This window comes from Triturus cristatus, chromosome 7 (assembly GCF_964204655.1).
Source record: "Triturus cristatus chromosome 7, aTriCri1.1, whole genome shotgun sequence".
Classification (NCBI taxonomy): Eukaryota; Metazoa; Chordata; class Amphibia; order Caudata; family Salamandridae; genus Triturus; species Triturus cristatus.
The window spans coordinates 279,070,485-279,096,421 of record NC_140590.1 but is presented as its reverse complement, the minus strand read 5'-3'; the positions used below and the strand labels follow the sequence as shown (position 1 = coordinate 279,096,421).

The window sequence follows — 25,937 nt, the reverse complement described above, 5'->3', positions numbered from 1 at the left end:
GTTACTGCTGGTGGGTCTGCCCTCTGTTTCTTAGCCCCTAGAAACAACCTCTGGCTCAGCTCAGACTCTGGTGCTGACTTCCACTTATACTCCAGTTCCAAAATCTGCGCTGGTTCTTTCTGCACTGGTGTCTGTCATTTCATTGCTGGCACCGGAGGTCGAGCCCATGACAACTTCACCGTAAGACCTTAAGTCTGATTTGCTTTGACCCCCAACTGAGGTTGTGCCTTGATTCCATTCCAGCGCTCCTGGTCCCATTACACTTCAAACAGACAAAACTCTTCCTCTCCTGCAAAGCCTTTCTCCAAGGCTTCACCACCTTTTAAGGTCAGATTCTGATCAGCCTGATAATGATGACTGAGATGAGGGGCTGATTTACCCCGACACTATGATGATGGTGATGACATTTACATGGACTTGGAAAACCCCAGTAGTTTGGATACCTCTCCCGACGCAGGTTGTTGTTGTCCCTACAGGAGGACACATATTTTGCTGTGGTAATTAGACATGCAGCTGAGGTCCTGGACCTGCAGCTACCCTCATTGTTAGTAAAAAACAATGTACTAACTGAAACTTTGTACTCAGGGCCGGCTTCATCTGAGCCCGTACTCTCATTTAATGAAGCTTTGACTGACAGCCTTATGGGTACCTATCCAAAGCTCTCCTCTTTCCTGCCAGTAAAAAGACAGTCAGCGAGACCATACGCCGGCACCAGGGGAACCAGGCTTTGTCACTTAACACCTGACTCCTGAGAGTTTGGTGGTCCAAGCATCCACCAGTAAGGTTAACTTAAATACATTACTGAAGACCGCTCCATTTAGGAAGTTGAAAAGGATTGAGGCATTCATTAAAAGGATGTTCTCCTCTGCCAGTTTGGTATTGATTTTAGTCATTGCAGTCTGCCTGGTAGGCTGTTATACATGTGCCTTTTGGGATATGGCCAGTGAGATTTTACTCGTGGTTACAGAGGAATTCCAGGCGTCTTTGGCCTAAACCATTCAGAACAGCCAGAACACAGCCAAATGTATCATCCTGGTTGGTATGGACACTGCTGACTACTTGGGGTGTGTGGTGGGCACTAGTGTGGTGCTCGGGTGTCCCATGTGCATGAGATCCTCCAGCTTTTCTGGGGATGTACAGTTGTCACTAATGGATATGCCTTTTGATGGGTCCACCTGTTTAGAGAAAGGGTTAATTTTCCCTTCAAGCACTTCAAAGAGAACAGTCACAGTGCATTCATAGCGCCTCTCAACTATGTCTATGTGTCTATGTACTGTTTCATGTAGAGCACATATATCACCCAAAGGTCTCATAGTGCTTTGCCAGGACTCCGGAACAGACGGAAAAAGCTGAAGAAGAAAGGATTAGAATAGCCAAGTTTTTAGGGACTTACGGAACTTTATATACTCGGCCTCTGTACGTAGGTGTATGGGCAATGAGTTCCAGAGGGTGGGAGCCAGGTTCGCGAAAGCTTTGTTTCCGTACTTAACTGTTCGGACCTTCGGGATTATTAATAAGGATTTATTTGCAAAACGAAGTGTCCTAGAGGGCTGATAGCTTTTTAGTTTTTTTGCCAGATAGTGAGGACCTTTTCCATTAAGGGTTTTATGAACCAGACAACAGATTTTGAAGTCAATTCGCTTTTTAATGGGCAGCCAGTGAGCAACCTCAAACTCGAAGCAGAGGGAGAAAGGGCTGGAAGATTTAAAACCAATCTAGCTACTGTGTTTTGCAGAACCTGGAGCTTATGAAGGAGTTCAGAGTTCATGGAAGCCAGCAGAGCATTTCCATAGTCCAGGTGACTGACAATCAGACCCTGGACCAGTGGCAGATGAGAAGACAAAGGAGCCCATTTAAAAATTTTACGGAGAGAATGCATTATGCCGTAGCAGGTACGTGTTGTGTGGTTGACATGGTCACGCATAGAGAGTGAATTGTTCAACATTACCCCGAGATTATGGACTGTTTCTTTTGGAATAGGGCAAGTACCTAAGGTAAGGGGCCACCAGTCAGTTGTCCACATCATCTGTGCATTGCCAAAGAGTACAATTTCTGTTTTATTGGCATTTAGCTGGAGGTTGTTAGTGGACATCCAGTTGTTTATGTCCAGCATGCATTGTCCGAACCTATGTTTGGTACTGGCGACATCCGGACCAAGAGTAATTAGTATCTGTGTATCATCGCCATACGACAATGTGTCGAAGCTGTGATTTTTAATAATCCTGGCCAGGGGAGATACATACAAATTAAAGAGTTTAAATACAATTAAACTCCTGCCTAACAATTCCCACTTTCGACCCTTTTGAGGCTAGTCCTGAGAGGCATCTTCAAGCGGCACTACAACCACCACAGAACTCTCACCAGCCTTTTTATGGCACTTCCTGAGGTTCCAATAGACATCGCCTAGCTCACCAGGGACAGCACTCCACTCAGTCCATCTCTCCTGCGACATCAGTCTTCAAGACGCTTTAGATTTCTTTAGCTGTGCACATCCACCCAGTATGAGGAAAGCTCAGATACTTTCTTCCAAGGTGGTGAACCATCACAACCGACAGATGGGTCAGGCAGATTTCCCTACAGTGCTATGACCTACCATTCCTTTCCAACCTCCCTCTCCTCCCTCCCTCATTAGAGTGGCTTTCATACGAGCACCTTGCTATTTTGTACAGATTCAGAATGCTCATGTTGGCAGATGTTTTGTCTGCCTGTTCTGGTGGCTTAGTGGACTAAAGCGTCCACTGTAGTGGCCTGTGTTTGACCTCATGGTCACAGGTTCAAATTCCAGCAGGTCCACTCAGCCTTTCATCCTTCTGAGGTCGATAAAATGAGTACCATTGAGTTGGGTAACAATAAACATCTGTTATCCAGCGCCAAGATACCCTTGGGTGAAAGTGTAGTTGTCTTTGACCTTCAGGAGGCATACTTTCATCTGACGGTCCTGCTTTTCCACAGGACCGCATCTGTGGTTCAAGGTCAACCAGGGCACTTTAAGTTTACTCTTCTTTCCTTCAGCCTTACCAGCGCCTCTAGGGTGTTCATGCTGCCCTTCTTTGAAGGTTGGAATACTTGTTTTCTCCAACCTCTGACTAGCTGCTGACGGTCAGTCGTAGACCACCTCCAGATAACAGCGAAGTCCTAACATCCCTAGGGATCTTGATCAATGAGCTGAAGTTGTACCTGACTTTTGCAGAGGCTCCCCTTTATTGGAGCCATTCTGGACACAATGCTGTTTAGGGCCTTATCTCCACCACTATGAGTCCAGGACATTCGGACTATGATGCTGATGTTTCATGCTTGCCTGGCTCTCAGTTGGAGCAGCTATGAGACTCCTTGGACTGTGGGCATCTGCAGTGATACTAGAAGTCTCAGTGTGCCCAGAACCAAGAAACCCTGTTGGATGTCATCCAAGTCTCGTCGGAGACTGCATGAGATCTGCAGTAGGGGCTGCTTTACTGCAGATTTACCAGAGGAAGACCCCTCTCTCTTCCAGAATTGACAGTGGTAATAGAGGTGTACCTGCTGGGGAGATCACCTGGGAGAGGAGGAGATCAGAGGTCTTGGCAGAATTCCGGCTCCACATAAATCTGTTTGAGCTACATGGCATCTGCTTGGCATTGAAGGCCTTCCTGTTGTCGATCAAAGGAAGGTTAATGTAGATTCTCAGACAATTCCACTGCCATGTAGAATGCAACAAGCAGGGCTGCCTGGGGTGCAGGCTCTTGTATGAGGAGGTGCTACGCCTCTTGCTAGAGCATCCGGTCATTACCCTGATTTCGAATCACCTGTGACTAGCTCAGCGGATGCCGACGGGAATCACAAATGGCTGCTTGACTCCGATGTGGCAGAGGGCATTTACCAACAGTGAGAAGAACCCTGGCTTGATCTGTGTGCCACTGTCAAACCTGCAGTGTCACTACTTTGGTGTGCTGGAATTCTCAAGAATGCTCTCTCAATAGGAGATGCATTCGGATTAGAGTGGAGCCGGGGTCTCCATTCTTGTCTGTTATAAGAGCTACTTACGTTCAGTGAAAATTATCATGATCTACTATTATTATTAATGATGTTGTATTAACCAGACAAGACTACATTAGTTGCTGTCATTTACAAGAATACTATCCGTGATCACCTCAGTTTTTCAGGCATTGTTGCCAGTTGTAATGTAAAAACGGTGTTGTCAATGTGGAATGCCTCTGCGTGGGTAATGCATAACAACCATAGCTGTACTGCCCTGGCACCAAGATAATAACAGTAAGTCACCCCAGCACCACATGATTTATCAATTATCAGCTGTAAATATATTTTGGAAATGTAACCATTTTTCTTCAAACATCAGCTAATAAATTATGGAAATCCACACATCTTTGTGTCAAATATATGCTTTAAAATTTTGATATACATGTATGAATGCAACCAAGTAGAAGCTTCTGATTTAGTAGGCTGGACCACACACAGAAGAGCTACTTATGGGTAGCTGGGAGGCTATCAGTAGCCCATGAGCTACTCGTTGGAGAAGCCTAGAGTGGAGCTTGGGACTTCTGTATGCCTTTCTGCCATCCTCTGTTGCAGAAGCACGGCAGGGTTCTGCACCCAAACCTGCATAATGCACACCTCCGTGTGTGGAGATTGAGCTGGGGAAGATGACTGTTTGATCTACCATCGGAGGTTGTGGATTTCATACTCCTGTCCAGGCGTCCTTCTGCTAAGTCCATCAACGCAGGGTGCTGGGACAAGTTTGTAGCTTGATGTAGAGGCAGGTCTCTTACAAGTCAAACCATTGGATGTATTACTGTTTGCTTTGCCTCTAGTCTAGCAAAGCCCTTCAGGGGCACTGTAAAAGGTTATTAGTCAGCCCTTTCGCTCTTTTGTTTACCGAACCAACCGTCCTTACTTAAATCACCTTTTGGAATGCGTTTTATCAATGGTTTGACATACATTTCGTTCCCAAATCTTTTGTAATGCTGCAGTGGGACCTTAACTTGGTCCTCATATTCCCTATTTGCTCCATAAGAGCCAATGCACAGCTGCTCACTTCACTTTTTAACTCTCAGAACTGCCTTTCTGAATGTGATCACTTCAGCTTGTTACGTGAGTGAGCTCTAGACCTTCTTGGTGCATCCACGCTACGCCACCTTTGTCTCACACAAGCTGATGTTGAGGACAAGGGCGGCCTTCTTGCCGTTTCTCGTTGGGCCGTTCATCGCCCTCCCAATGTCCTTTGCCCCGCCTCTTGAAAGCTGAGCAGAACTCCATTGGCTGGAATCCAGAGGAGCGCTGAGTTACAACATTGATTGCATCAAGGATCAGGTGGATAATCCGCTTTTTTGAATGGTTCTCTAAGGAAAAGAACTGTAAGGTGGTGTAGAAAATGACTTTGCATTAAGACCTGCTATGCAATGGCCATTAGGGAGTCTCCAGAAGGACTAAGGGCTCATTCTATCGTGGCCAAGGCAGCTACTGCTGCATTGGCAGGTCGAGTTCCTGTTCTGGACCTCTGTTGGGCTGCAAAGTGGACATCCATGAACACGTACACCAAGCAGTACTGCCTTGACAGCCAGTTCCAATGTAAAGGGCATTTTGTCTGTTCAGAACTGTAGGACTTTCTGGTCTGAGTCCACTCCGCAGACCCTCCCCTTAGGGAGGAACTGCTTTGGTATCTGTTGTAACGGTGGGGAATCTTCAATTAGAAGTATCCAGTAGATTCCTCGCTGGCCTAGCTCTCTTTTCAGTGCAATGGCCTCTTTTAACAATTAAAAATAAAGATCCTAATCTAGAGATCTGCACATTGGTTTCCCCAATTATGTTGTGCTCCGTGTTTGATGGTGGAAAGACTCAGGCAAGAAACTGATATCTCTATGCACAGGTGGGGCATATATGTGGCTCTGCTCTGTTAATTCCATGACGGAACAAAGCCAGCACAAGGCCACACAGCGTCACCTATCGACGTGTGGAAACACTACAATGAAACCTTCCAGAATCAATCTGAAGGTGAAGAATCTTTGGTGAGTGTCTCCACCAGAAAGAGCATGCCGGGAAGTAAGTAAAGTGTTGGATTGGAATTTAGAGTTTGTTTCCTGTCTGAAACCAAGCCTCATTTTGGTTTTCAGGAGTCATTTTGTCTGAACTAACTGGTGTGGTGATCTACGTTTGTTATTTATTTTCATTAATGTAATCTGTGATATGCATCCAGCTTTGAAGTAAAGTGTGTTGCAGTTTCAAACCTGTGATGCACAGGTACATTAACCACTATGTGCATGAAAAATTCAACATTGAGAATATTGCATAAGAGTAATCGGTGATGACACACTCATTTCATGAACAAAGCGCGTTGTTTACCAAATTAAGTTGAGGTGCTTATGCGGGTTAATCATCATAGCTCAAATTGCAAGCTGCATGTGAAATCTATACTGCAGAATAAGTAATATCAGTATTTGGAATTGTCTGGGATATGTACTCATTGAAAGGGTGTAGGAAGACTTCACAAATGGTGCATAATCTGTGATGCTCACACATTAAGACTGTTATGCACGCAGAGTACTCAAAGGTCTGTTGAAAATTATATTTACTCTTCGTATCAATTTCTTTTTCGTAGTCAACAATATTGTTTCAGTGGTCTACTATGGTTCTTTTATTAAAGCTTTTATTTTCTTCCATTATATTATCTGTATTATATTTGTACATATTCTTACTGCCATGATCTAGAAGGTGACCAAGATATCAGTGGTCTGCCTATGCATATGGATTCCCTGGGAAACCTAAGAAAAAATGGAAGAGCTGGTTTTGAGTTTTTGGTATTTATCCTATGGCTACTCTTTGTTTGAAGTACTTACCACAGAGAAAGTTTCCTATTTGTTTCTATTGTTTGGCCAGTGAGGGCCAAAATATACTTATATCTGAGTGGACTCATCTGTGGAACATTAATTGGTTTGTAAATCTATGCCTGTTTCTCCTTCAGTGTTAAGACACAAACTTCTGCATCTTGCACATGCAGGACACATTGGGAAAATAATGGTCAGGTAGAGGTTGCGTCAGGTGTTTTGGTAACCTAGAATGGAGTCTGAAGTTTACATTCTTGTACAACGATGTAATGTTTGCGTGTCTGCTGATAATTCCCTTACGTATCCTGAAGCATCACTAGTGCCTATAGTTTCCTATGTTACAATGACATACCTTGGGTGTTGAATAGTTAGGACCTTTAAACAGATTTAAACCAAAAATGAGATATCAAGTTGTGGTATCTATTACACAAGGTGGTTTGAATGGGAGTTTGTTGAAGAGGCCAATACTTGCTCCGTGACTGAATTTTTGCAGGTTATTTTTTTCGGAAAGATTGGCCCTTTGCTAACGTAAGTGATAAATGTATCCAATCGAAGTCTTTCAACATGAAAGCTTTTCTTAAGTAGTGTGAGACTTTTCTCAAACAAAGTGCCTTGCACCATCCATATGATAATGCATGTCTATAAGGATACATTTTATTTTAAGAGTGTATACTGTGGTCTATCATCAATAACATTGACATTAGCAAAGCATTGAGGTCCATGACTTGGGTTCATAGAAACACTCTGCATTCTGTCACCAATATAACTCCATTTTTTCAATGAGGGACATGCATTCCCAGTCGTCATTGTGTCCATCATGAATGCAGAAGTTTTAGAAGATGTGTGAGGACGGTAACAACATTCGTAGGGATATCAATTCCAAAACAGAATCCTATTGAGCCAGTATGAAAGACACCCCCACTACAAATCCTGTATTGTTTTGTTTTTTTTAAACTTTATTTACCAGTTTTCGTAATATGACATCATATCTGGAAAATCTTGTACAGTTATACATAGCAGTATCTATACAGCTAAAGTCCAAAAAAGAATTTTCGCCCGCTACATCTAAATTAACAATCGAGTACTTGTACAGCACAAAATAAACTATTCAGTCCGCCTCTCATGACCTCCACTGCCACTTGTTAGCAGATCGTGCCACCTGCGTGTGTCCCAGGGGAGATAGACACGTAAATTTTAATCGGGCTGGTGTATCAATGTCCAACGGTCAAAGCTCCGCCCCCGCCGCTCAGTCTACCCACGGCTCCAGTGTAACGTTTCAACGGGCCCCAAATGTCCTTTGGGCGGGATGTGCTGGGAAGTGTGGTGAAGTATAGATCATAGTTGGTGTTGCAGCACACGAGACTGCTTAGCCAGTCCTTTAATGTCGGAGCAGTTTTACACCCCCATTTGAGTGCTATTTCCCTCTTAGCCAGAAGTAGCCCTATCGTTGTAAACCGCCGCACAGCCCTATGGATGTTTTTTTACATATCCCAGCAGTGCGACCTCCGGTGTGGGTGTGATGTCCAACTCTGTCATTTCTGCAAGTGTCTGAAAAATTGTGGCCCAGAAGGTTTTCATTTTGCCACAATTCCAAGTGAGGTGGGCGAAGTCTGCGCATGGGGAATTACATTTTAAACAACAGTGAGATCTTTCAGGATCCCGCTTGTGCGCCATCACAGGGGTCATGTAGATTCTACGCAAAAATTTAAAGTGAATCAGTTTGTGGCGGCTGTTTAGGAACACCTCCTTTGTCTGGCTGCAACACACCGCCCACTGGTCATCTTGAATGGGGTGTACCAGATCTGCCTCCCTGGAGGCCCTAAGTTTGGAATTGTTTACTGGGATCATATCTGCACAAGCCCTGTACGTTTTGGAGACTAGGTGTTTCCCCTCGGCGCTATCTAAAACAGCGGAAAGGGGGGCAAACGAATCCGGCTCTAAGGTAAATCCAGGGACGACAGCCCGCAATGCAGATCTCATGCGGTTAAGTACAAATTTATCCATGAAGGAGGCGCCACCTAATTTGGTACTTTCCGTAACAGAGAAGAAATGCCCATTGATATACAAATCCCCAATTGTGCGCAGGTCGAATTTGGAAAGAGTGCGTTTCACAATCGTTTCGCCTGTGATGGGGATCCATCGAGGGTTGGGGATCGGTAAACCAGGAGAGTACAATCCAGGGGAGCCCATAATCCTAATCAGCTTCTGCCAGGCCCAGCTTGTGGTGGAGACCGTTTGGATGTCAGTAGGGTCTCGTGGGAAGCCCAGGGGAAGGATCGTGTTCAGTGCATCGGGTGAGACCAGATCCGCTTCTGGACGTAAATACGGAATTCTAGCATCGTGGTGGAACCAGGAATGTGCATAACTGCACTGCGCCACTAATTATATAAATGTAGGTTGGGGACCCCAAATCCTCCCCGGTCATAAGAGAGCGTCATCACCTCCCAACGGACCCTAGGCCTCCTGCCTCCCCACGTCAAACGAATGAGATGTGTGGGAGTGTCTCGTAAAACCGATTTATAAGAGGGATAGGAATGTTTTTAAAGAGATAGAGGAACTTGAGGAGGACGATCAATTTGATCAGCGCCACTCGACCTGCAATGGAAAGTGCGAGTCGCAGCCATTTATCCACCTGCATTTCCAATTGATGAATAGCCTTACCATCATTTGATTTAATGATTTCAGAGGTGTCCAGGTGTATGTGAATCCCCAGGTATTTGACTAAGTCTGAAGTCAAAGCAAGCGGGAACTCACAATCCCATTGCACCGTGCTGGAAGTTAGGGGAAATATCACTGATTTGTGCCAGTTTATTCCCAGATCAGAGAAACCGCCAAATCTAATAATCTCTCTGATTAATGGATCCAGGTTGCTCTGCGGGTCCCTAACATATAGAATAATGTCGTCTGCATATAGTGACACCAGAAGAGGCCCTGTGTTAAACTGAAGTCCTCTCTTCAAGTGGCGTTCCTGAAAGAGCCAGACCATGGGAGCCATTGCTAGTATGAACAGTAGTGGTGATGGAGGGCAACCCTGCCTGGTGCCACGAGATAGTTTGAAAGAGCGGGAGATTGTGCCATTTAGTCGGATCCGGGCTGTGGGGGAGGAATATAGCAGGGCGGTGAGACCAACGAAGCCCCTGGGCATACCCAACCTGCGCATTACAAACATTAACAAGCATTTGCAATGCAATAGGTCTCGCATTTACGTGAGTTTGAGCTATTGACATTGAAAATAACAATGCCTTTTATTTTTGTTTTCAAAACATAAATAAAAGGCATTATCATTTACAATGCCAATAGCTTAAACTCACGTAAATGCGGACCTATTGCATTGCAAATGTTTGTTGAATGATGTCACTCCCTACTGCAATTATTGCTCATTGACCTAAGGACCCCTTTACAAAAGGGCTCAAAAATGGTGTCGACAGACAAGACAGCTGCGGCCACACTGTGACCTCCCATCAGACTTCTGCTGTGTGTTGCTAATTCTGTCTCACTTTTTATTTCTTGCATTTCTATATCAGGGTTTTGTCTGGTGTTTTTTTTAAGTATCTCTTTATAATTTTATGCTGCAACTCTGCATCAAAGTTACGTATAAGGGTCTCACGTTTTCCTAAAATCAGTGCTCTCATGCCTCATTTGTTTGTCTGTATGGCAGCCAAATGTAATAGCATTACTCATTGAAATTATCCCCAGTGAAATGAATACCAATATAAAAATACCCATGGTCCGGTATGTTAGAATGTTACTTGAATGTTACTTCTGTGTGACTTATAAATAAAGATAATGTAATATGCATATGTGCTTTCCCTGTGCATAACCTGCATCCCAATGGCATTCAAGTATTCATGATGCATGGTCTGACAAAGACCTCTATGAAATCAGAGATCTTGGGAAACCCCTCGCCTTTGGTCTAGAAAACGATATTAGAGAACACACTGTTCTTTTACTTGCAAACAGTTTGAGCAGTGCTGTTTATTCCAGGGAAAGCATCTGTAGCTGTGGGATAATCCACCGTCCATCAAATATTTGACTTTTAAAATGGGTTCTGAGCTGTGCAGTTCAGCTTACAAACGATTAGCTCCTGTAAGGAAACCGCTCACAGACGTAACAATGTGCAGCAAGGTGGTGACTCACTTTGAAATATCCTGTAGCTATAGGTCAGGATTATTTAGTGCATTCCCTCTGATCTGGTCGTTAAGTTAAAGATAGTCTACAAATGCAGCTGCATCAACTCCTAGACACTTCATCCACCACAAATCTTAAATCAATTGTGTGATGTTCCAGGGCTCGATAAGTCCTGCTCCAAATGCCCTCTTAGAGATTTTAAATCTATGTGAGCTGAAATCGTTCGTAAGTAAATAGTAGCCTATGGATAAAGGTCTACGTATCATTAGATCAGTTCGCAAAATAGTGAATCACTTGGGGCCACAGAACCGGCCTATGTATTATTTGTTATGCAGGTCTCAATTGCGAGTCTATATTGACGAGGATGACGGCTTGTAATGGACAGAAGACCAAGCTTCTTGTACTTTCCTTTCAAAATAGACTACTTTTTTCAGCAGCCCGATTTTTCCTTAAAATAAATCGGGCTGCTTAAAAAAAGAGAAATGCAATAGGTCTCGCAATTGCGATATTGTGCCTCATCCAGATGCATGACATGATTCTGGGTTTCCACTTACTCGCTCCTATCGCCGGGTAATAAAGTTTTTCCTAAAGCCGTTTCTTGCGCTGGCTGTTTGGTCTACGATATATAGAAAAAGATAATGCCTCGGGACTGATACTCTCACATAAGTTTAGGCGAAGAGATAGATGAATTATCTCTCCCCTGGAGTAATATTTATTTCTCCAACAAAACCTGTATTATTAAATTTTGTGACCAAGTCAACGGCGATTCCAATGAAAACCAAAAATGTATCAATTACTTTTTATAAGTGTGAGGATATTTATTTTCTACCACACTTTTTTTGAAATTCTTTTGTTTTTAGACATATATATACAAACAAATACAATATTTACAATACTTACATATAGCACAATCACTGAACATATACATATCATCAAACGCCCTTTTTAATGTACCAGGATGCTTATGGGCTTTTTTTGAAACAGCATTCCTATATATAGAAGATCACTACTAAAGACGCACTACGAGATTTTGTCGTTTACAATCTCCTAATTATTTTGAGTGCTCTTTCACAAATAAGTCAAAACATAAATCATAATCCAGTGAGTGTCTTCAAAATAAATGTCGACGCGTTTCAGCCAAATAACTCTTTTGGCCTCATCAGGACTAGGGCATCCGAACCAATAATTTACAACCTATTGTCCAATTAGGGTATGGTCGGAACAAATAATCGTCTTTTCTTTCTTTCTTTTTTCTATAAATTATTTTGGCGGGCTTGTGTATAATTATTCGACCCTTCCAAAACCACTCGTTATACGGTTCAAGTATTCTGCATATGTTTGTGCATATACACTGTTTTAGCACTGCTTGAGGTCGCCTCGCTCTCAACTCTCGAAGTTTATACACAGGACCCACTTCTAACGTTCCTTCTCCCTCCAGTCTACACGGATCGCCATCGTAGACTGGAGGGAGAAGGCGACCTCAAGCAGTGCTAAAACAGTGTATATGCACAAACATATGCAGAATACTTGAACCGTATAACGAGTGGTTTTGGAAGGGTCGAATAATTATACACAAGCCCGCCAAAATAATTTATAGAAAAAAGAAAGAAAGAAAAGACGATTATTTGTTCCGACCATACCCTAATTGGACAATAGGTTGTAAATTATTGGTTCGGATGCCCTAGTCCTGATGAGGCCAAAAGAGTTATTTGGCTGAAACGCGTCGACATTTATTTTGAAGACACTCACTGGATTATGATTTATGTTTTGACTTATTTGTGAAAGAGCACTCAAAATAATTAGGAGATTGTAAACGACAAAATCTCGTAGTGCGTCTTTAGTAGTGATCTTCTATATATAGGAATGCTGTTTCAAAAAAAGCCCATAAGCATCCTGGTACATTAAAAAGGGCGTTTGATGATATGTATATGTTCAGTGATTGTGCTATATGTAAGTATTGTAAATATTGTATTTGTTTGTATATATATGTCTAAAAACAAAAGAATTTCAAAAAAAGTGTGGTAGAAAATAAATATCCTCACACTTATAAAAAGTAATTGATACATTTTTGGTTTTCATTGGAATCGCCGTTGACTTGGTCACAAAATTTAATAATACAGGTTTTGTTGGAGAAATAAATATTACTCCAGGGGAGAGATAATTCATCTATCTCTTCGCCTAAACTTATGTGAGAGTATCAGTCCCGAGGCATTATCTTTTTCTATATATCATTTACATTCCCAGATGCCGGAGGGTTATTTGGGTTCCCCCCTTTTTTGAAGGGCTGTTTGGTCTACAGCCTCTTTCTTCATAAAGCGCCAGTGTGTTGTGGTATGAGTCGGAGATAAATAATGAACGTTCTTCTTGCCTTTGAGACGCACACTATTCTAGTCTCGGCGGCTGTTTGCACTCGGTTCTCACACTCACTGCTGTTCTTCTGCCTCGCGCCTCCGTGGTCGGGAGTTCAGAGCCCTAATGACACGGTGGCGCATCCTCTCTCCGGCGACTGTCTCTAACCCCTCGTCTGCTCTGTCTTCTGACTCTATCGGGACTCCTGGGAGGAGATAAGATCGAATGAAATGTTCTCTGTAAAGCGCGGCTCCATTGAGTATAAAGTGTGTTGCATGTGTGTCTCCCACCCAATGTCATTCTTTGGCCTCTCTCTTTACCTTAGGAGTTCGCTGCTCTCACCAAGGAGCTGAACCTGTGCCGCGAGCAGTTGCTGGAGCGCGAGGAGGAGATCTCGGAGCTGAAGGCCGAGCGGAACAACACGAGGGTGAGTCACACGGAGATCACAGGGCTGGCTGGTGAGGCGCGTGCCGCGCTGCTCGGAGATCACAGCCCGCGCGCCGGGGGAGGCCGCCTGCCTAGGAGGCCGCACTGGTGGGATAGCAAGGGGCTGCTGTGAGAAGGAAAGAGGCGCGACAAGGAGAGGGCCAGTGGGTTGTGAAAAGAAAAAAAAAATAAGCGCAGAGACTCAAGATTATTCTTAGAGTCCCGCCGTCTACCAAGCTGTGAATCAACCTCATTCCTTTGCCTCCCGACCGCCACTCAACACTTCTGTCTCTTTTTCTTCCTCCTTTTTTCCATGCCCTTTTGTCTCTTGCTTCGGGCTAAAATGTTGTGTTGGAAAAAAAGTTCTATTTCACCTCACCACCAAATGTGCCTGTGCCCACCACCTACACAAATTAAGGTCTGGATAGGCCGAGGAGAGTGGAACACTAAGAATGACAGTATCCTATCCCAATCTAATGAATTCTAAGTACTCCTACTGCTCAAACGAGCTAGACTCAATTGAATAATACTGACTAACTTTTCAGTGTCCTCGTCCACAGATCTTGAAAATAAATCGCATTAAAGTCTACAATATTCTGTCACACTCTGATATTGACCTGTCCTGCATCTCTCAAACTTGGCTAAGTGATGACTCCGGCTCAGTCTTACATGAAGCCATAGCTGTAGGCTATAAAATCTTGCAGAAAAATCACACCATGACGAAGGTCAGAGGGGAAGTTGCTGTCATCAACAAAACCCTCTATACCAGAAAAATACATTCTGAAACGTACCTTATCTGAATGTGACTCCCTCGTTGTCTAGTGCGCTCCTGCTCCATCTTTCACATTATCATTTCTTCTCATCTGCAGAATACTCCTCCTGTTCTCGCATCCACTCTCACGTTCGCAGACCTCTTCCTAGATGGGATCTTACTGAAATATCTCAACAAGCATTACAATGGAGCAATTCAGAACTCAGTTGGAGTCCAAATGGACACCAATTGCACTCGTACTTCTCAGCATATAGTAGGCGCAATGTTTACACCACAAACCACAATACCAGCAAGTATCACAATATCTGGAGCAATTCAGTACATCCACCTTCCCTCCATATTTGCAAAATCTACAGACAAATGGCAGATATCTACAAGACTGTTGAACCAAGCTGACCATCCCATCTTTCTTGCACAAACCAGCTCATCCTTATCTAGCTTCCAAGATCTTTTAGTTCAGCAGTTCCAGCTCTGGCTGACATCAGACCGTGACAACATTATTCTTACAAAGGCCACCTGTTCCTCCCAGAAGTATTGACTGCACAGGTCAAATCTTTCAACTCTTACAAAATACACTGGAAATCCCAACTACCCAAGGATCAACTCACTCTGCAACACAGTCTGGAATCTACCATGTTGCACTCTAGAAAGCGAACATTCAACGCTAATTCCATCAGATATGAGGCACCTGTCTCCATCAAGCGTATGCTCTAGTCAGTACAAACTTCTCACCACAGTTCTCTCCCTTCCTCTGTGCAGTGCCAGCCATCCCCTATATAGGATGCTTCACACAATAACAACTCCCCCTGTATAGAACTCTCCTTTTTGTGTGCAGTATTAGCTGTTTCCTTAAAAAAAAAAAAAACCTATGTCAGATGGCTAATCTGGCCCCTGGGAGCTATTCTGGCCCCTGGGTTCTCATGAAGCCATGGGGCCCACCAACCCCTTGGTGAAAAAAAAACTAGTAGCTCTTCCCTAGGGAGCAGTGTTTAGCGGAATGAAGTCTTTTGAATAAGCAGGCACTGTTTATCCCTGATTGTAAAGGTGCAATGATGAAAACTATGGAATAGAACACCACACAGAGCCACATGAATGATGCTGATTAATTCAAGCATTTCCTCCATCGCATTTTTTTTAGCTGGACAAGGAAGTTGTCTTTGCCTGGATTAGTATGGCAATCCACAATAAGGGCATCGGAATGCTTCCTCAATGAGGGAGAAATGCAGTTGCATTAAGTTCTAGGTATCCCCAGCTATAGTGAGGGTTGCCTCACACTAAATACAGTTAGGATGACTCCATTAATCTCCTCAGTCTGCTGGGATCGAAGGGTTGTGGAGGCTCTTATCACCCATCTATCTTTTGTGGTTAGGAGGTTCATACATTGAGGCATCTTCTACCAATCTGGCCTCTGTGACCAGGAAGGCCGAAATCTAGGCTCCTGGCTAGTGCCAGAAACAGCAATACGCCTGCCAGCAAGAGCCCCTGCCCCTGAGCCCTCGAAAGTGTGATTTCCTTGTCTTTGGCTTTACGACCTCCTGGAGAAGGTCTGAGGAGTGGCGGCGAGGACTGGTTGCACTGACCACTGTTTGGAGGCAGGCACCCCTGGATGGCTCCTCTTTTGGGGATGCCACATTTGGCCCTTTGGTCGAGCCACTTGTAGGTAGAAATCTGACATGACACCAGATCCAGGAGAGATCCACCAAAAGGATCAGTGAACAGGTGTTCTCAAACCACTCCGAAGACTGCAGTAAAATCAATGAAACACACAATTATGAGAGACACTGTTGGACTTGGCCCTTTTTGCAGGGTCATCCCTAAACTTTTTGCCTTCCTCCTGTATTTTTTCTGACCTGTTGTTGGCTGTTTTATGACTCTGGGCACCTTACCACTGCTGACCAGTGCTAAGGTGCATATGCTCTCCCTATGGTAAAATGTATACATTGATTGGTGTCCATGTTTGGCTTATTGGATTTACTGTCAGTCCCCAGTAAAGTGCACCAGGAGTGCCAGGGCTTGTGAATGCCAATGCTGCTAGTGGGCCTGCAGTGCTGGTTGCGCCACCCACAGAAAGCAGCCTTGTAAAATGTGTCTAGGGTCTGCCACCGCAGACCCTGTGCGCGGTCTGGGACCGTCGCGCTGACTGCGCAAGTGCCCCCACTTGCCAGTCCCTAAACCTTCCCTTACCTACATATTAGCCACGCCTCTGGTAGGCCCAAGGGCAGGGTGCATTGTAGGCATAAGGTAGGACATGCCCTGATGTGTGTGGCATGTCTTAGTAGTGAATTACAGCCATTTTCGTTTTCCACTATTGAAGGCTACCTGCTCTCCATAGGCCAGAATGGGCTGCTGGGATCACGCCAACGCTGTGACCCCAGTGGACTCAGAGAGCATGGTAGAATGTCAAGTTTAGTATGCCTGAACTCAGGATGATAAAATACTTCTTGTAGTCAAGTTTATTTTAATATCCTGGGTTTGTAAATACTACTTTTAGAAAGTTAGTATTTACTGACCTGACCATCTCAGTCCGCCTCTGCTGTATGTGTGTGTTCTGCCCAGCAACAGTAAGAAGCAGGGTTGGGGAATCCCCAGAGACAGGTTGGCTGCCAGGTGGGGGGTAGAGAGATTACACCTGGATGGGTGGGAGGAGTACACCTTGACTCTTGATTAGACCTGTGCTCTGCCACCACAAAGCCGGCGCCACCCCCTGTGGGGCGGCTGATGTCTCTGCCCTGCTGCTGAAAGGAAAGAGCAGACTCACCATAACAAAGTGCTCCAGAACTGGACTGAGCCAGGCCTAGGCCCCCTGGCGCTAAAGAACAAAAGAATCATGGTATAAAAGTAGGAGCCTGGCTCCTAAGAAATCAGAATCCTGTTTACCACAAAGAACCTCTGCCCGACTAGAAGGAGAAGAAGACGCCGGAGGAGCTGGCCTGCTGCTTGCCTTGCTGAGAGAGGAGAGGAAGAGACTTACTGAAAAGACTTTGCTACTTTGTGCTTGAACATTCTCCAAGGGCTTGATCTGAGCTTGCCCCCTGAACTGAACCCCAGGAACAGTGGGTTCTCTGTGCTTCTTGCTCGTCCTCCAATTCGAGCCGTGTGTGCATCCCGCTGGAAAAGAGACTGCGCCCCTCATCGCCCCTCCTAGGGCCGTGACACTCAGAAGCTCGCCTGCCTCCAACCCGTGAGAGCCCCGCTCCGTCCGGAGCCGCTCTCTGTTCCCGGGCCAGGCCGCCTGCATCCCTGTCACCGCCTGCCATTGGAGTGCGCTGAACGCGCTATCACCCCTCCGGCCGGAAGCCGTCCGACGACTGTGATCTACGCCGGGTCACCCAGCTGCACTAACCGTGCCCTGCGACCCCGCTTCGCTATCCCCGGACTTCTCAGGCCGCGCCGCCCCCGCTGTGGAGACCCTCCTGCACCGCCGTGCTAAAGGGTCGCTGGCCGCGCCTGCCTACGTGCCCACACCTGCTGATTGAGGACCCAAGAACACTTCCCAAGCTGAGAGTCGCACCGACCTGTGCCGACTCGCCTAATCACGAAAGAAGTCCAGTATCGGGCTCGGGGCCCGCAACGCCTGATTTCCCCGTTCGCAGGAACCGATCTCTGTGAGTACTGGAACTACGAGTAAAGAGACTACGAAGTATCCATTTGAAACTACGAACCAAGAACATTTGCCTGCTGTATAACATTGGTGGCCTAGCGACAACGTTATTGGTCTTGTGATAAGTCTGTTGAGATATATATACCTTATTTTTACATAAAGAATCGTATTTTTATATATATCCAAGTCTGGTGTCCGTTTCTGGGGGGATTGATGTATTTACTGTGTGTACGATTGTAAGTGCTTAACCAACAACGCCTGAGGAATCGCCTTGGCTGCTCACGCCACGCACCTAGAGGGTGAGCAAGGGTCATTCGCGAGGGGTTATCCTGCGCCCTGACGTGGAGGAGAGGGTTCCTGCTTGACACAAGGGCAACCTTGCGCCAACCAGAGATCCCCGACTCTAACAGACACTATGATGTGAACAATCCTTTATGTTAAAACAGATGCAGTTAACATGTTGTCCATTGTGATCCATTTATCCCCAAAACCAGTTTGGTAAATCTGGAGCAGTGACCCAGACTTCCAAGTTCATTGAGCAAAATAGTGGGAAAGACTTTTCCCTCAATATCTAGCATGTGGTTACCCTTTAATTTTGAGTGTCGTTTGCATAGCCTTTCTTAAACAAGTGGTATAGGATGGGACCTCATCCACTATTCCAGCTAGCTTACTGCGACGGTACAGCCAAAAAAGTGGAGGCAGTCACCCTGCCCAGTAAAGCATAGATGATTGGATAATGTAGGTGGCAAAGCTGAGGTTCCTGAGCCCCCACCTCCTTCCTAGTCTCTAGTCTCTACTCTCTCCTTTTAGTTTTCTTCTCAGTTTTTCCATCCCCTGTTTTTCTCGGTCTTCTGCACCTTCATCCATCTCAAGTCTCCCTTGAGCAGCATTAAATTAGGCAATGGTAACACTTGTTATTTACAACACTTAAAAATAGAAGCTGTGTATGAGCACTGTTTGAAATTAGTTATGATTTGGTCTCTTCTGAATTATCTCTTTCTCGGTTTCATCCACTATATCTCCCATCTACTTTTCTTTCCTCACATTTACCTAGGGTGTGTGTTCTCTCTGCTGCACCTACCTCGAATGCGTTTATATTCAAAGACAGAAAACGGAATTAGCACCCATCATTTGAAAAAGTCTCATTGCAATTAATTAGGACATGGAACATCCATAGCGACCAATAGAAGAAGCAGGTCCAAAATTTGCTTGTAGTCGAAAATAAGTGTTCTTTATTCAAATGTATTCAAATGCTTAAAATCCAAAGACCATAAAAGTGAATGTTTTAGCCAACGCGTTTCATCTCTTTCGAGACTTCTTCAGGGCTCAAAGTTAAGTATATGTAGATTCAATTGTATTCCACTTAGGAAAACGAAAAATTTCAATGGCACAGATGATTGTTGATGTACAATACTTGTCAGGTGACGCAGCTCATATTCTGCTCCAGCCGCTCCATCTCCCTGACAGAACAGCCGCACTTCCCAGTCTTTCAGTTTCTTTCTCTCCCTACCATTCTCGTCTGCGGTGGAAGGAGCTCAAAGGCGTTTGTAATAGGCACTTCACGCACAATAACGGCTCCATAAAATAAATTGTGCTGCGCACAACCTGCTCCACCATTCTACTCGTAAGCACGCCTGCTAACCAATAGCCAGCGTTTATATTCACCAGCTAGTCTCAGTCTCTGCGCTTACGCTCCCTTTCACCCTGTTCTGTTTCATGTTCTTGTTCATTGTAGCTGCTGTTGGAGCACTTGGAATGCCTGGTGTCCCGACACGAGCGCTCTCTCAGGATGACGGTGGTTAAGAGGCAGGCCCAGTCTCCGGCTGGGGTGTCCAGTGAGGTGGAAGTCCTGAAGGCCCTCAAATCCCTCTTTGAGCATCACAAGGCCCTTGATGAAAAGGTAAGTGTAGAAAATATGCTTCTCATGGGAAGAACAAAAGGAGCAGAGGGAAAGCCGTGAAGGTTAGGTGAAGGGACATTTCCTGAGGGGCCGGAGAAAGAACACACCAGGAGAGGCAGAAGGGACATTTGTATAGGGTCAGTAGAATGTACTTCCACCAAGTGGCAGCAGACAGATCGTCCCACAAAAAGCAATAGGACGGATATCACTCGAGTGACACTGTAAGGAATGCATTTTCTGAGAGCCAGGAGAAAGATTCTGAATGGAAGGAGAAGGCATATCACCAAATAAGCAAAATAAAATCTATAGTTCAAAGGGCATTTATGGCCTTGGTAGTTTTATATCCATCAGATCTCTGCCGTTCCGTATCTTTGTCGTGAGCTTCCTTTTAAAGCTCCTTGGTTCTCATAGTTGAATATTAGGTTTGAAATGCTAAGCAGATGAAATTATCCTGAAGTAATGTAAATCACTAACATGTAACGTAGATAGATGCCAATTAAATGCGTCAATTATCTGAGGTTATTTAGGATTGTTATTAACAGTGATTCGATAATTATTTAACCATGTTTTCTTTCTAATTCAGTTTCTAAAACTTGCTAGGATATATTTTCACTTGAAATGTGTTGGGTGTAAAGTACAGTTGGATGTGTAGATACATGGAGCATGAGATAAATGTAATGTCAATTCCAGGCTACAAGGCAACAATTGGTGAACATTTTGGAGAGGGTGTAAACTACAGTTAGTAACGTAAATTACATCCAAAAACATTTGTGTGATTAAACAACCTCACCAAATGGAAAACAAAAGCTGGAAATGATGCCCATAAGCATGGAACTTAGCATACACATTTTTTGACAGTGCTCAGTTTAGATGCTACAAGCTACACTCTCCCAAACCACTTGTAGAACCAGCTAGCAATTCACTTTATGTGTCACTTTAGACAAGGTCTGGACTAATAATTTTGTATTGGCCGTGTATGCCTATTCTGTCCATTCTGGATATCTATGTTCTACTTTTGCAGTGTGAATTTATGAATACCCAGACAGTTAAACATGGATGTGTGCTTGATGTACCTGCATCTGAGGGCAGTACTAACTTACTTAATTGATGGCGTAGTAAATTACAGTTTGGCAATGAGGGCAGCTGCAGAAAAGAAGAAACATGGGTCACTTTTCCTTAAACTATTAGCCATAGATTTTAGCTTCTATTGCTGCAGCTAGATAATACTGGTCCACAGCTAGCATTTTTGGATGCAGTTACAAAGGGCGGTACATTTTGAGTGCTCTGTACAAAACAATTGTGGGTTATTAGACATTGAGAATCATCAAGCTAAATGAAAAAATATCAAACATAGCAAGTATTCAATTCCTTAATCTTGCTCGCCTCATAGAAATATTCTGTCCCTAGGATTTCCCAATTGTTTACCCAAAATATCATCTAATGCTTACCACATGTTTGATTCTGTTGCATTCCAATTCCCCTCACAGCAAGCTTCCACGACACACTCTACTGTAACTGTCTGAACGTGCCATCTCCCAGTGCTTAATTTGAGCCGTTGGTTTTCGGTGCTCGGAACTGGCACTACATTTTCGGCACCGACTGACAGGTTGGTACATGGTGGCGCAGTTGTCTAATTTTGAGATGGGCACAATTACAGTTGTTTAATCATTCAGTACACATTAAAAATTAATATGACCTGCCGCCGACACCATTCTTATACCTTTGGGTGCCTGGAATAGTCTGAATTGTCACACTTGTAGGAGTATGGTGGTTAGTAGCGGTGTTGGTACTGTCATTGGCTACGCTGTCAGGGGTAGTAGGTGGTGGAAGATGCAGTGGGTTCCTGAGAAGGCCTCTGACACTTATCCTTTTACAAATTGAGCACTGCTGGTTGTCAGTCATCACAGGTAACACTGCACGGTTACACTCATGTGACCTTGTGTGACATGACGTAACCCTGTATAGCAGTATATGGCATTTTCAAAATGTTCCATAATTTTCATGTATTCTGTTCCTATCGTGAATGACTGCTATATTGCGTTCTGCACACACTACAAACAAATGTTTGATTAAACACATTTGAAGTTTTTTTCTAGGCAAATACGAAAGTTCGAATGATTCGCTCACAGGATAATCTTGAAAGGTAGTCAGTAACGTTAGGAGAAATCCTATGATTTTACGTCAGGTAGTCCACATGAATTGAACTTGTCGGAAGCAGAGATCATAGAACCAATGTAATTGTCTGAATTGATGGCTTGACTTCTAGAGGGAGATGGGCCCTGCAAAGATCAGGCTTGTGTGGCCCACAGAGACAAATTGCCTTTACCGACAATTAATACGTTATTATCAATGAAAAAGGGAGCAGAATAGTTCTCCAATTGCTTTTTCTGCAGCACGGTCTCCCTACATAGTAAGAGAAAAGGGTTGACAGCATTTATTATACTAAATGTTATGATCAGTTTAAGCATGTGCTGCTCTGGCTAATGTCTGCTTCAGCTGTCTTCCAAAGATTAATGTGTGAATTGTTCATGGATAGAGAAAGATTGTTTTCTTAAGGCGAACATCCTAATTAAGGGAAAAGCTAAAAAAGAACAATATGATCCCACCTGGAGAAAGTGCTAGAGATACTAGTGAAAAACAACTGTCTGCAGACAGCTAGAGAGAATAGTAAATGCAAGTTTTCTGAACAATCTTAAACATTATCCAGGGCTTGAAGTTAGTAGTCAAGAAATTAAACCAAAAAAGTTTGATGGAAGCAACTATAGATGCACCAGCCCACGCAAATAAAGCTAACGTTAGTTAATTCCTCAGCTTAGCCAATTTCTATCCCAAATTTGTTGTAAACAATCTCAGAGAAAAAGTGGAATATGTGGTGATTATTAAAAAGTAGCAAGATTTGTTTGGTCACAGGTATTTCAAGAAGCCTTTAAGAAGCAAAAATGTAAATGTACTTGTGGTTCTTTGCTCTTACAGAGGAATGACCCACATATGAACAGTTTTGTCACCACTGATTTGAGTGGCAAAGGCATTTGGGTGGTGTTTTCAAAAGTGGACCTACATTGCAGAGAGGTAACAATTGTATTTGCTCAATGATTCGAACCCCCCTCACCCACCATAGAAAAACTTTTTAATGTAATTGAACAGGAGACACTGGTGTTGGTAGGATCACTTTCAGCAATATATTTGAGGTACTGAATTAGTGTTGAAGAGCAACCATTTGGTTAAGAAGAGCTTTACGTTACTTGGTTGAATGATAGAAAAACGATGTTTGCAAAATAAAGTGAAGGGAAAGGTATACAAGAGAATTGACTCTGAGTGAAACTAAGTGTATTTGAAAGAGGGTTAACCACTAAAGATAAATATGGAAGGTGAGAACAAAATATAAGCTGATACTGAATTAAATGGTACTGGGATCATCAGTTGACGTATCGCCTTTTGATTTGTCTACAAAATAATTTCGTATACATAACATGCAGGGTATTGTTTTATTTATTCAGCCAAATCTCATCCCAGACACCAAAGGATTCTCCTTTTCCAGGTCGAACTGTTTTGTTTAACAGTTGTCTCTGACCAAGCCTTTCTGATGTAGTCAGCAGCCTGCAGCGCAAGTCCTGGAACCTCCCAACATTTTCTGTAATCTTCAAATTATTAGGCATAGCAATCTATCTAGGAGTAATGAGTTAAGTTTGTCATGACCATCAAAATGTTCGGACGCTGGGGACCAGGTGTGGAAAATCCCAAGAGATGTACAGTAGAATTGGAAGCAATGGGGATCTTTAAAACAGTGTCTCTAGGTCTACATCTGCTCTCTGTCTTCTCACCTTTGCTGCCAGTCTTGCAGCCTATGCAAGTGGAGGGAATGCTTAACTGCAGGTACTTCCCCGATTCTAAGTGGCGGCATCTATGGCGGTGGCCATTGTGTCCAGCTTCTTGAAGAAGATCTTGGGAGTTGATGGTCTAGAAGGGATGCAAAAAGATATCTCGTAAGGGTTCCATCTGTCCCCTAGTAGACAAAATACTCCTGTCTCAAGACACCGACATTAGGTTCTGTAGTCTCTCAGGAACATGGAGTTACCGTTTGCTATTAGAGTACGCTTTCCTGGAAGATTTCCCTGTATATGCTGTATATTTTCATGTTGAGGCAGAACTACCAAAACTCCTTGGCCATCTTCGCTAGGGCCCTGGATCTTGTTCACCCTAGTTTGTTGATGTATCTGGGTGCTGTGCTTCCAAATTTTTTCAAATATTAATCTATGGCCTGAGCCAAACGCATCCTTCACAGGGAAGAAATACTGTCCTTTCAGCATCTCCTCTTGTAGATTGGTTTACTCCAGTATTGGAACTTTCATAGATTCACATGCTTGAATCATTCCCTGTTGTCGAGATGGGAGTCTCCTGTATATCAAAATAGCAATGTAAAGCTAGTACAAACTGGAAAAAATAGGCCTAGGCCCATTTCAGCTTAGAAACATATCCCTCTCTTTTTAGGTCTAGCCTAGCGCAGCGCACATGCGTTGCTCTAGGAGAGGGCCTCTTGTAATCACTCCAGACATTCAGAAAGCTTTCAGAAAGCTTGTGCATCTGGTTGTTACATTCTATTGTCCTTTGCGTGTTGCTTTCAAAAAATGAAAGCACGCAATTGGCCAAAGGCTTGTCTTTGTCCCACCTTTTGTCTAAATGTTCCCTCCCATAGCGTTTTGGTGTCAGGAGTGGGCAGCGGCACGCATTGTGGCATCTGCATTCTTTCCTTTCCCTTGGATCATGTTACTAATGACAACGCAGTCGCTTTCTCCGTTTTTATTTCGTTTCTAAGTTGCGTTTTTTTCCGTTTCTAAGTTCATGCTGCATTCCTAGTGGGCTATTTAAATAATTTGCTTGTGTGGCGGATGATTATGTTGGTGCTTTCTGTTTTTTTACAGCTCTCACGCCTGGCCTCCCTTCCCTATCCCTTCTCGGCTTGCAGCACACCGCTGTTTTTTCTTCCTCCCAGACACTTTTTCGTGTCCCTTTACTCTGTGAGATTGCACGTGAGGCTCATAAACCCGTTCAATAATATTGGTCTATAATATCACCTTTGATCTGGGACTTTTGTACAAAGAAGAGGCAGAGCCCTTGTATCCAGGGTTGCCTCTTATACTGTTTTGTGTATGAGAGAACGCGACGACTCCACCTGAGCCTGTGTTTTTATCCCTGGCGTGCGCGCTGCAAGGGGCGCCCCAGTCGTGCTCAGTGTCAGCGTCTATCGGCTGCGCCTATCCCGCTTGTCCGCGGTGCTAATGACAGTGATTAGCTTGGGCCCCCGCCGGCAGCAGATGGAATTAGACAGAGCGATAAGCCGAGCTGCCATTCTCCGGCGCAGACGCTGATCAGCTCCGGGAGCCCGAGAGGGAACGCTTAAGTAAGCGTGGAGGAAATATTGGGGTAATTACCAAACACACCGAGGGGGTCCCCAGCTATCAATCGGTGTTCAGAGAAAGGATTTTAAAGCATGCGCATTGCAAAAATTGATCCTATTTCTTCTTCCTTTTCTTGTGTAAACGTTCCTGCTGAAATGTACAGCGGGAAACAAGGAGCCGGATTATTAAGTCCCTCGCGTTACAGCTCTGCAAAGTACCGTTTACATTGGTACTTTGTTTATGAAGTAAATGGTAATTTGAACCTAGCGGTGGTGTTTTTGTTTTCAAATTAATTAGCACGTGGGCCTTGCTGTGCGCTAAGACACGTGTTACCAGGCGATGCACAATACCCTGATCCAGCTTCCTATTTGTGTATAATTTTTAAAGGAAGTCACCCACAAGAGTACTTCACTACCCGCCTGCTGGGGGAAGTGGCAGCGTAGTTCAGATAGAACGGGGAAGATGTGTAAGAATGACAGGTGTGTGGTGTTTTATTATGTATTTATCAGCAGTGTTCTCTATCAGGCCTTCCCACGTGCACCATCGCAGA

At 44.1% G+C, this 25,937-nt stretch overlaps 1 protein-coding gene across 9 annotated transcripts in view; it reads left to right on the top strand.

Moving 5' to 3' along the window:
• The window catches only part of PPFIA3 (PPFI scaffold protein A3), a 966,668-nt gene that overhangs the window by 290,846 nt on the left and 649,885 nt on the right, over nt 1-25,937 (top strand). For all 9 annotated transcript variants that reach the window (XM_085616258.1, XM_085616264.1, XM_085616259.1 and 6 more), the window contains 2 exons: nt 13,618-13,719; nt 19,827-19,991. In XM_085616258.1, coding sequence (XP_085472384.1) covers nt 13,618-13,719; nt 19,827-19,991 — 267 coding nt within the window. The remainder of the gene's footprint in view (nt 1-13,617; nt 13,720-19,826; nt 19,992-25,937) is intronic.